The sequence below is a fragment of the Ambystoma mexicanum genome, chromosome 13 (assembly GCF_040938575.1).
Source record: "Ambystoma mexicanum isolate Mex_15411 chromosome 13, UKY_AmexF1_1, whole genome shotgun sequence".
Taxonomy (NCBI): domain Eukaryota; kingdom Metazoa; phylum Chordata; class Amphibia; order Caudata; family Ambystomatidae; genus Ambystoma; species Ambystoma mexicanum.
Window position 1 is genome coordinate 546,861,416 of NC_090938.1, and position 12,346 is coordinate 546,873,761.

At 50.8% G+C, this 12,346-nt stretch overlaps 1 protein-coding gene across 9 annotated transcripts in view; it reads left to right on the top strand.

Annotated features, from left to right (window-relative positions):
* The window catches only part of UBTF (upstream binding transcription factor), a 291,891-nt gene that overhangs the window by 260,858 nt on the left and 18,687 nt on the right, over positions 1–12,346 (top strand). For all 9 annotated transcript variants that reach the window (XM_069634300.1, XM_069634304.1, XM_069634303.1 and 6 more), the window contains 2 exons: positions 2,983–3,172; positions 3,300–3,347. In XM_069634300.1, coding sequence (XP_069490401.1) covers positions 2,983–3,172; positions 3,300–3,347 — 238 coding nt within the window. The remainder of the gene's footprint in view (positions 1–2,982; positions 3,173–3,299; positions 3,348–12,346) is intronic.

Here is a 12,346-nt window from a genome sequence, read left to right on the forward strand (position 1 = left end):
ACGTCCCGATTTGGCAGCCCCATCGTTCTTTCCTATGGTTCAGGATCATGGGCTACCATTTCCAATACAAAGTCCTCCCGTTTGGCTTCAACTCGGCCCCCAGGGTCTTTACCAGACTCATGAACGCTGTAGCAGGGCCTCCACATCTACCCATACCTATACGACTGGCTCGTCAGGGCTACATCTCCGGAAGTGGTTCACCACTCTTCCCATGCCCTTATGAACACACTGCACAACCTGGGCTTCTTGCTCAACCTCCAGGAGTCACAGCTGCTCCCTATGCAGACTCTGACCTTCGTGGGACTCATTTGGGGCAAGTGCTCCGAGAGGGTTTTCCCGTCAGAAGACAAGATCTCGGCCATCAAGAGGGCCAACGCCCACTTCCTCAGCAGAGAGGTGACCTCGGCATGGTGGTACCAATATCTCCTGGGTCTACTAGCAGCGGTTCTGTTAGCCGTGCCACACACGAGACGAAGGATGAGAAGGATTCAGCTGCACTTCGCTGCCTCATGGAGTCAGGAGCGGGGCTCACAATCCGAGATGATCCACGTTCCTCCATCTCTCCACCCGGACCTAACTTGGTGGTCCATGGACTGCAACCTATGGATGGACAAGCCCTTCCGGCTGCCCTCTCCGCAGGCCACCATCACCATAGACTCCTCGCTCGAGGGCTGGGGAGCCACCCTGGACGATCTATCGGTCCACGGCACCTGGACTCGACAGGAGCAGGAATACCACATCAATTGGTTGGAGCTGAAAGCCATCTGGCTAGCGCTCAGAGCATTCCTACCACTTCTCAAGGGCAAGGTTGTCCTCATCCAGACACATCCCATGGAAATGGGCCTTGGAAAACAAAATGTTCCTCTCGGCAGTCCACCTCCCGGGGGAATCCAACCTGGAAGCGGACAGGCTCAGCAGGCTGGGAGCGGACAATTACGAGTAGCAGCTAAACGACCTCATTCAGGAGATTTTCAAGAGGTGGTGTCATCCCCAAGTGGATCTCTTTGCCACCTGGCACAACAAGAAGTGCCCCCAGTACGCATCCTGGCAGGGTCAGGGCCCTGGCTCTCTGGGCGATGCATTTCACCTCCAGTGGACTGGCATGAAGGCCTACGCCTTTCTGCCCACTCCCCTGATTCACAGGGTAATTTGTAAGATCAAGGAGTCGCACCGACTCATCATTCTGATTGCTCCATGGTGGCCGGCCAGACCATGGTTTTCGGAGCGCCTCAGCCTCTCGTAAGTGCCTCCGATACACCTCCTGACAGGCCCAGCACATCTTCTGGCACAGCAGGGGGGCAAGATCATCCACCCCGCGCCAGGGAAACTAGCCCTCACAGCGTGGTACCTGAGCAGGTAACGCTGCTCTCACAGGCCAATCTGGAAATCATACAGGGCGCCAGGAGCAAAGTCACCAGGGCCCAGTACAAGAGCAAATGGACCAGTTCTGCCATTGGGCAGACTCCAAGGGAATTGACCCCTTGGCCTGCAATTTGGATGACATGCTCTCCTTTTCCGCGCACCACGCTCATTTGGGCGTACAGGTCGACACCTGCCGTACATACCTCGCAGCCATTGGGGCTTACAAGAACTCAGAGGAAGGCATCTTTTCCTCCTCCAACTCTATCGTCAAGAAACACCTGACTGGTCTTGCTAGGCTCTACTTGCCCATCAAGAGACTGCAACCTGTGTGGGACCTTAATAGACTCTTGGGCGCCCTGGCGCACAAGCCACTCGAGCCAATGGCGTCCGTGGACATTAGGCTGGTCACCATCAAGACGGCCTTACTAGTCGGTCTTACCTCGGCTCTCAGACAGCGAGATTCAGGCGCTGGTCGCCTCTGAACCATAGACCACCTTTCACAGGGACAAGGTAGTCATGCGGACGCACCCGGCATTTCTGCCCAAGATTCCATCTGCATTTCACTTGAACAAGGAAATAGCCCTTCCTACGTTCTTTCCCGATCCCAAGAACGAAGCACAGAGTGCTGCACTGACTGGATGTCAGGCGTGCCCTAAAATTCTAGTTGGACAGTAACAATAATTTCCGCAAGTCGGACGCCCTGTTTGTCAGTTTGGGTGGCTCGAGGCCAGGCTATCAGACATCTAAGGCTTCCATATCCCGCTGGATGGTCTCTGCCATCAAAGAAGCGTATGTGGGCCAGCACAAGCCGCTCCCGGCCAACATGCATGCCCACGCAGTCAGGGCCAAGGCAACTGCCATCTCATTCCAGCGCCATATCCCTTGGCAAGTCATAAGCAGGGCGGCCACTTGGGCCTCTCCCTCGGCTTTCTGCAAGCATTACTGTTGGGATGCCGGCTCTAGATATGATGCGGCTTTCGGACAGGTGGTTCTCAGGAACCTATTTGCTTAAGGATGGTCTCCTCTCCACCCTGGGGCTACAATCAGTTGTAATCGCCCATACAGTATGGAGGAAAGGGGACGGGACGTAAGAGTAATTATAAATTACTCACCGTAGTGACTAACTTACTCTTAGGCCATAGTCCCCTTCCCTCCATCCGTCCCACCAACCCCCCCCCCTCCTAATAATACTGGTGTCCTTAGGAAATGTTAAATCTATTGTCGACGCGTCAATGGGGACTTAAGGAGTGGCGCCGGAGGGCGGAGTCAGGGCAGCGCATGCTGCCTGGGCATGCCCCGCGCGCCTCTAAATATAAAGGGGATGAAGGTTTTTCTGGTGAAAAAGATTCCGTCTCCCGTCCCTTGGAAGGGACGCCCTTATACAGTATGGAGGAAAGGGGACTGTGGACTAAGAGTATGTTAGTCACTACGGTGAGTAAATTAGAATTTTTTTCTCCATGTCTGAGGTATAATTGGGCTTCAGTAACTGTGAGTGAGGCAAATGTTACTAATTCATTAACTAACATGATGACAGTGATGCACAGAGGGCTGTTTTGCTTGCACATATGGTTCTGCAATCACTGTTGCAGGCTTCTTACCTTTTACTCTCCCCATTCACAGAAATGGTTACCAGAAGTTTTCGCAGGAGCTGCTTTCTAACGGGGAGCTGAACCATCTCCCGTTGAAGGAGCGTATGGTAGAGATCGGCAGCCGCTGGCAGCGCATCTCTCAAGCACAGAAAGACCATTACAAGAAAATGGCTGAGGAGCAGCAGCGGCAGTACAAAATGCAGCTCGAAGTGTGGGTCAAGGTGAGCAGAACATAGGCAGAGCTTGGCGGTAGTTCGCCCAGTTGCATGGTTCGCCTACATCCTCAGCTGGTCAGGCCAGGGGAACTTTATGGTTGAACTAATGGCAGTTTACATTTCCCCCTTGCAGAGCCTGTCACCTCAGGAGAGGGCAACATACAAGGAACACATGTCCAATGTAAGTAGAAAGTGTGGTGAACGGAGAGGTACCCTGTTAGCAAAATGTTCTTTTGAAAGTCTGCAGTTTGGTTGTGCAGTTTTGATCAATTCTGCCAAATACATATATACACATCTATATTTATATGTGGTGGTAAGGGAGTAGCGGGGGCTGTGGGGTGGGGGACATACGGTAGAGAGGGGGTCCAGGACCATTGGTGTGCCTTCCATAACAAAATAAAAACGTCAAATTCCGGTATTTCACATCTTCACGACCAAATACAGATTTTCTAAAGAGAGTCTTTGAAAACCTGTTGAACCGAACAGAGATGGGTTTTGTGTTATGAGGCATTTATGCTATAGAAATCGACTTTGTGAAAAGCGTACAGTTTCTTTCCCTTGGCTGAATGTTTCAATATGCATGCTCTGTTTACTGTTATTTCATATTCTGCATCTCCGAACAATGAAATGGGAATAACATCCATTTTAAGAGTATTTCCACTTTAGTTGTACTACACCAGGCACACTCGCATTGATAAATTGCTTTCCTTTTTTTTTTTTTATTAAATAAAACAAAATGTGTTCTTATTACTTATTTTAGGCTTTGAATTATCCTGTTGTTGCCAAAGGTGGCCTTGTAAACAGACCCAAGTGGACACATTTTCTTTGGTCCTTGAGCAGGGTCTTAAATTGTGGTATATTTTGCTTAAAGCAAATGGCACATTTGTTCTCTTGGTTCCAATGTGTTACTTGTTTTGGCCGCAACATGTGGTAGGAGACGCACCCCTCTACCATGCATCCCCACCCTATCACCATCCCATGCCCCCCTTGTATTTTGCGGCAGAAATGCAGTAAAAAAAATATGGTAAAAAGACTGGATACCAATAAAAACATGTTTGTGGAGACAACATTGCACTGAATAGGTCCGGGATACTGAACATTGCTATTCTCAAGGATCTTCAGTATGACTCTGTTATTGACATTTCGTGGTTGAGTTCAGAAATTTTACTTTGTTCTTAAAGTTTAACTTGTGGTTGTTAATCATGAGGGGTTTCTTCAGTGACCACTTTGATATCCACCCGAAGACCATAACTTGCTTTCGGGTGTTTTTAATGGAAAACCTGCTGTTTTAAGTTTTATCGTGAATGTACAAATTGTTTTACATGGATAGAAAAAACAATGGTTTATAACACTCTGCAATAAAAGGGTGGGGGAGAGTGTCATCAGTGGGACAGCAGGAAAAACAGGTGTGAACCCTATGGTGTTTATGGATGCAAGTAGGAAGTCTGCTGGTCCTGAGGCCCTGTCTGCTTTTTAAGGGTTTGGCAGAAACACTTGGGTTATGTTGTCTGAAGGACAGAGCCCAAGAACTGACAGGTTATAGTGCTTTACAACTGGTTAGCCTCTCATGCAGGGCAGTGTTCTGTGGCTAAAGAGAAGAGCTCAGTCCTAGTTTGAATAAGGGTGGTGGTGTGCCAATGGCTAGGCTTGTGGCTGCTTTCTTTGAGAGATTGTGTCTGTAGTACAAGTCAGTTGGTCGGGGGAGGTTTTAGAATAGACCTCGCAAGGCAAAACAGCCGGGTGTCCTCCCTGCACTCCCACAACTGGCCTCTTGTAGATGGGTTCCATTTTATTTTATTGGGCATTTGTATGGCGCCTATACACAAGTATTTCCAGGTGCCACACGGCAAAAAAGGGGGACAAGGGGCATAGGAATAAACAGTTAACAGTTGTACTGGGCCTTGTGTCATTCTTACCATGCAAGCACAAAGACAAAGAAGTGGAGGGGGAGGGTGGACTATGGAGAAGGGATGGGGAGGGATTCTGGGAGGGGGTGAAGTGCAGGAGTGGGGACCCAGTGGGGTGTGCAAGTGTTGAGGGGAGCCACGGAGGGCAAGTGCTAGGGGGAAGGTGGGGAGGGAGGACAAGTGCGGTGGAATGGGATGCAGCAGATAAGACAAGTGCTGATAGGGATGCTGGGGGAGACAGGTCAGGAAGGTCCAGTCCCCTGTAAGAACTCATAAGGGACCAGGCACCAGTCCCAACGGCAGAGGGAGATTAGCATGGGAGGGTGAGAGGGAAGGAGGGGGAGAAAAGGAAAGTCTTGAGATGTTTTCGGAACTAAGATCCGGCTGAAGTCTGAGGGGGGGCAGGGAGGCCATTCCAGAGGGAGGCTCCTGCTGAGGAAAAGGATCTTCCTCCCACTCTCTGCTTGGAGAAGCTTCTGATCTGCAGAATGTTGGAGCTAGAAGACCGAAGAACTCTAGCATGGAGGTATTTAGGTAGAGAAAGTTGGACTTGTGGATGATGCAAAGGGTCTTGAACTTGATCCTTGCGGTCACCGGGAGCTAGTGGAGAGATTTTAGGGATGGAGAGATGCGGTCCCTGGACTTGAGGCCAAGGATAAGTCTTACAGCCCTATTCTGGATTAGTTGAAGAGGGTGAAGGAAAGGAAGCAGCAGATTGAGGAAGAGGCTGTTTGCATTTGTAAATTACAGACCGATCTCCAACACCCGATGCCTGGTGAAACTCATTGACCGCGCCACATACTCTCAGCTCAACCGCTTCGTAAAATCCAACAAACTACTCGACCCCGCTCAATCAGGCTTTAGGCTGCGCCATGGAACAGAAACCACTCTGATCTCGATCTGGGACGATCTCAAGGTGTCGGCAGACTCAGAGGGCTCTGCAGCGCTGGTTCTCCTTGTCAGCAGCCTTTGACACCGTTAACCCCGCCCTCCTTCTTGACCGACTCCACTCCCTAGAAATCTGAGACTTGGCACTCAAATGGATTGCCTCCTTCCTCAAATCATGGGCAGAAGACGGAGGGGGGGCATGTCGAGTAAAGCACCAGGGATCATGCAGGGAGTTGGAGCATTCACCGGAACCTGTACCAGGAGGCTCTGCGCGAATGGAACACCTGCCCAACTGTCGGTGGCCACTGCTTGTGCCAAAGGGGGATATTCGGTGGTGGCTACTTCCAAGCTACCCTGCACCTACAGCTTGCAGGTGGGGGTACCACCACGACCCTCGGGGTACACCTGTGGCCCTGCGACTGATCTGGAATCCACCTTCCCGGATGAACTTATGCCCCCTGTAAACCTGTTAACTCCTGGAGGGGGTCTTGACTCTGCTGCCACTGCTGACCTTCTGGACACCCTGGCCAACAGCTGTGAGAGGATATCTTTGGGCATCTTGAAGTTGACTGGAGGGCATGTCTCGATGGCCCCACCTGTGGCCCCACATCTGACCTCATCTCTGGCACTGGCCCCTCGTCATCTATCTTCTGGCCCCAAATCTGACTTTTCAGTCTGGCCGATGTCACTGGCTGCCCCTGAGGCTCACTCCCACCTTTCTCCTGTGTTCATGTCTCCGGACTCTGCAGATGTGGGCCCAGTGGGTTTGGGCACGGGAGAGAAGTCCAACTTTCCATCCAGCAGCAGGTGGGAGCGCACATCTGATGTTCCCTCGGGGCCAGCTCCTTCTTTCGTCTCAGCCCTCTTTGGGCTCTCAAACCACCCTCTAAAGAAGATCTTTGTACACCAGCTCCAACGTACACAGCATTTGCCAATCTGTGAAGTTGTCCCTGTCACCACCTGCTCCCAGAGTTGGCTGAGATAAAAGAAAACTCCTATTTGTCTTGATCAAGGGGGTCCTGGGGGACATGGGGGAAGGATCTGCGGGGAGGGGAGAAAAGGGCTCAGGGGCAGGGGGGCCGATCCAGTCTCTGATAATGGGTATTACCCCCTGCATCCTTGTCCGCCCCCTGCTTCTGTGGTTAGGGCTACCCCATCCATGAGGAGTCAACCAGAGGTGGTTCCTCCCTCAGTGCCACCCTCACGAAGGGAGATCTCAGGGACCCTAGCCTCGGGGATTGACCCCCCCCCCCCCCCCCACCATCGCGGTTCCCCACCGGGAGAGCCCAGAGCAACATGTGTCCAGTGGGGAGGGGCACATGTCGTCTCGCTTGAGCAACGGTCTAGTGGGATGCGCCACAGCGAAAAACTGCTGGCTTCATTGGTGTTTGTAAATGGCTGATGGCAGTGGTTTAATTTTCCTAGCATTGTACTTTTCTACCGCAGGCTGAATCGTCGGCTGCATTATAGCACTCATGGGTGACCATTGTGTCAAAATGGCCCGGTCTTCTTTTTTCACAATTTCTTGTTGGGGAGGTCTTTCTTGGGTTTTACTTTGCGCGCCAAAACAGGTTTAACCCTTTTGTTCGTTTTGCCTTTGGCGGGCTTCAATACTGAAACCTGTCTCTGGCTCCAGTGTGTCTGGCAGGGCAGGAAGCGAGGGAGGCGTCCGAAACTCCATATCCTTACTCTCCTTGGTTACTTGAATGCACCCAGTGCTGATTGGCTGGCTGGCTGTCCTTTCCGGGGCAGCCACCCAGCTGTGTGAGAGACAGCTAAACTGTGCATGAATGGGAGAAACATGCATAAAAGGCGAGGCTTCTTGAACGGAAGACCGAGTCGACCACTGGACGAAACATCTAATGAAGGAATCGTGAAGATAAGCTTGCTGCATCCTCCTGGACCGGTGAAGCCCTGCTGCTGTGCTGAAACTGCTTTTCCTAATCGACTAGAGAAGCTCCAGAGAGGACGACTTCTTCCCTTGTGTTGGTGGGACCAACTAACCCCAAGACGATCTTTGCTGAAAGACCTTCCCCAACTGACTGTACTTCTGTGCTGCTGCTGGAACCGAGTGCCAGGGGTCGAGAAATCCGTAGTCTAGTGCAACGTCTTTAAGCCGGACCAAAGCTCCAGGAAGATCCTGAGGACCTCCCGAAGCTGGACGACTCCAGCTCGAGTCACCTCACCAGAGTGCTGGACTCAAGGGGTGAAGGAAGCCCTTCGAGTGTCGAAGATCCCCACTGGTGCTATTTGCCGGTAGCTGAAACCGCGAAGTGCTGCTGAACTGAAAAGAGCCCATAGCTGCCGCCAACCTTCGAACTGCAGTGCAGGAGTCCTGCACACATCCTCCCTCTTGTCCCCACGACTGAGACCCAGGATCTGCAACCCTGCAACCAGAACAGAAGCCCGCTGGATCCTCTTCTACTAACCCAAGGTACTGTGCTGACTAAGGGGTACTTAACTCTTTTGTCTGTAGCTTGCATTATCTCACTTGAGACTTGCAGTCGCTGCTTTTTGAAGAGTTGATCTCAGCTCTGACTTTCACAAGCCTAACAGCGTGTGGCCCAACAGTGATTTTCTACAAACTCTCTAACTTTGTGCAAGACTTTGTGCTAAGAAGTGCCTCAGCTCCCTAGCCATTGTTCAAATTGACTTTAGCTGTCCTGGCTCCCTGCAGACTCTTCTGACCCATTGACTTTGATTCTAACTGTCCCTCATAGGTGATATATTGTTTTGTAACTAATATTACTTGGAAGGATTTTATCTAGACTTCATTGGGAGAATTAAAAGTGCTCACATGCTCTTAGAACCTGTTAACCTGTTTCCTTCCCTTAACCTTTCCTTTCCACAACCTCAGAATTTTACCAATTACAAAAAGTGATCTATAAATGCCAATACTGTCCTAGTAATTGAAGTCACCTCATGGTGTAGGAAGTGTGTATGATGCATCTTTAAAGAGTATCTACTTGCTTATATTGATTCTGAGGAAGTGTTATTGAAGTGTATTTTTATTGTTGCACGTTGCCCTTTTTAAAGAATGAAAAAAAAAGTCCATAGGCGCCCCTCTGCGAGAATGAACACGGCTAAATCATCTGTTCTTTGGGAAGGTACCCACTCCAGAGTCCGCAGCAACACTTTGGCTATAGGACAACACAGGGGGTGGTACAGTACCAGTGGGTCACATGGAGTATCAGAACCAGTTACACAGGGGGTGGCGCAGTACCAATGGGTCACATTGAGTATCAGAGCCAGTTAATACCGTGCATGGGTAATAGCGAGCTAAGTCATTACAAGCTGTGCACGAGGTATTGCTTAGGGGACATGATGAGGAGCATCACAATAATCACAATAGTTCAAACATGCAATGCAGTGAAAATGATAGACTAAGTACTTACAGACTAAGTACGTGGCATCAGTAAGTGAACTTTGATAAAAAGCAACAGTAGTTCGAACATAACAAGTATAGTACTACGTGGCATCTCAGTAGCAACATGATGAAATGCATCAAAATAAGTCAGGCATGGCACGTGGGAAACTGGGCACAAGGCAGTAACTATTTAGATTCTCTTATTTGTGACAGGGCAGAGCACGTATGGGTAACTGAAAGGTAGAACTTACAGTAAGTACTGCGCAACGTGCAACCAGCCTCCGATGCGTGGAACGGCTTCAAATTAAGGCGGAAATTATGTGAGCTGTTCTAGAAGCATCATAGCAGATTGATCTTACACAGTCTAACAAAGTGAATTGAGAGGTAATAATAGGCACAAGGTAATGCAGCGTGTCGGGCAGACCAAAGGATGGTACTAGCAAAGGGGGCATTTAAAGTACTTAATATGGCTTGAGGTAAAGGCCAAGTTCGTAAGGCAATAGAGGTAATGCAAGTAACACATCCAACACAGAAGTAGACCGCACAGTGCTGTGGTGAAACACAATGCGAAACAAATGGCAGCCAGGATGTATTACGATAGACTATGCTCAATGTGCATTAGTGAGTGTGATACGGGCATGAACAGAGGCTGGACAGCAGAGCAGCATATGCGCAAACAATTAAGAACAAGGGTCTGGACAGAGGCAGTTCATGAGTAATGGCACGCTGTTAAAACCTTTTCCGATTAATAGTTGAGTATGGGTCAACGAATCTTAAAACAGGAGGTGCCGCACGTGTGATTTCTTGACTGATTTCCAGACGTAGAGGTGCAGGTTGAGCAAGGTAGGGAGTCCTTGCATGATGCACCGATGTAGGAACTGGAAGGATAGGACTGGGTGACCCTCAGACCATCCCGGCTCCGACAGGCTCAGGACAGGGTTTAGCCTTGCTTCCTGTGCCTTTCTTCGTGGGCCGGCTTTCGCCTGCCGGCATAGCGCGATTGGTTGAAGTAAGTAGCATCAACCAATCCACTTTCACTGGTATGGAAATAAATGATGAATGATGCCAGGATTCAGGCGACAGCCATCTTGGGATGGATAGGCCCTTGTGGGTCTTAATGGCGAATTCCTTGTTTTGCACAGATGTTAGGTGCAAAATGGGACCTTGGCAGGTTTCTGGGCGCCAGGTCGCGAGCTAAATCAGGCGGAATATCTTTTTCAAAACATAGCGTTGCATGGCATGTCGCAAATAGATGTAAATAAGCTATCATATTAAGCTTTACCTATAGCTTATCAGGAATGGTGGCTGGATGAGGTGCACTGCTCCAGGGCTGTACGGGAGGGCTCCTAAGATATGGAGATGGTTTGAAGAAAGTGTTACAGCTGGATTCCGCCTTGTACAACGCACGTCACTATAGGGATAGTGTTTCAGACACGCCTAGTCGACGTCCCCTTTTCGACTACGAAAAACAAAATGCAATACTCCGCAGTGACCACTGGATGTCGGACCTATGCACAGCATGTGAATCTAAGCAGATACAACCATCAGAAATGCTTTTACGGTAAGTAATGCATTCTCTTCTGGGCCTCAGTCGTGGGGACAAGACGGAGGACGTATGGCGGGCTCCTGCAGCAGCTCGGGAGAGGACTTTGTCAGCTGTGGATTTTCTTAGATTCAGCGGCTCTTAGTGGTTTCAGCGCCTTTCAACCCGCACTGAAGGAGAACGAATATCCCCGGTTGGACTTTCCTTGCTCCCTCCGTCCGGGAATCTGGATCGGGATTTCCTGCTTTTGGAGGGTCCTTAGGAGGCTCCTGGAGCATTTGGCCAGATTCGTTCTGCAGAAGACATTGCACTCGATAATGGACACCTGACCCCTGGCATTGGGCTTCTGCAGCACTGGAGAGGCACAGCAAGTCGGGATGATGCACCAAAGTGGAGTCTGTCTCTTGGCTAGTTGGTCCCACCAGCCCAAGGGGAGAAGTAGTTCCGTCCAGAGCTTCTCCAGCATGGGGTCTGGCATGGATTCACATGCTCATGAATATTCCCCGTCGTCAGGCTGGGAATCCTCGGTAAAGAAAAAACCAGTATCAGTTTCGTTTCTGATCTGTCTTTCGTAGTAGTAACCAATCACTGATCTCTGCGTCATACTGACCACAGCCAATGACTGCCCTCTACCTAAGCCCCGCCTCTGGCAGCCATCTTCAGATTTTTACCGCACGTTCATGTGTTGGGATCCTCGTGCTATTGCTCTCGAGCGTTAGTGCTATTTTTTTCACGTTTTTTCTCAAAAACTTCGTTTTTTCGGTCAAAAGAGCCTCAAGCTCCACCTACTCTCCATCCGATCAACGGGGACCCGTGTCGGATTCGTCTACGCCCCTCAAGGGTGAAGATTTCGTCGAGCTACGCTTTTGGAGGACTCCAGAAGTTTCTCAGGCCCATCTCGGTCATGGCTCAGGAGAAGGGAAGCTCGACGCCCGGAAAGCTGTTCAGGGTCTGCCCTGGATGCCAGCTTCAGAATGTCTTTAAGGAAGACGAACACTCCTTTTGTCTTTACTGCCTACATGAGGACAAGACGCACGTGGAGAAGGACTGTGCGTTTTGCGGCAACATGTCGGAGCGGACCATGAAGGACCGTCATCAACGTCTCGCCAACTGGCTGGAAGGGAAGAGCCCGTCCGGCGAGAAGAAGAGGAAGAAATCCGAGCGGTCTTCTAAGACCTTTGAGGACGCCCCGGCGACGGGGGTCCAACACAAGGCCAAGCACCGCGAGTCCGCTGGCACCGGGAGCGCCGAACGGTCGGGCTCTACGGGCACCAGGCAGGGCGCACCCTCCCCGGCACCATCAACCACGAGCCAACGCTCTGGGTCGGGTAAGAGGAAGGCCGAGCACCCGGCGAAGCTCCTGGAGAGGCCCCGGTCGAGCTCGAAGGCGGAGGGGGAGCGAGGCAGTGTCCCCCCCCCCCCTCAAGGAGAAGGCGGTGAGCACACCTAAGGTGGTGAAAGCCTTAATCCATCCG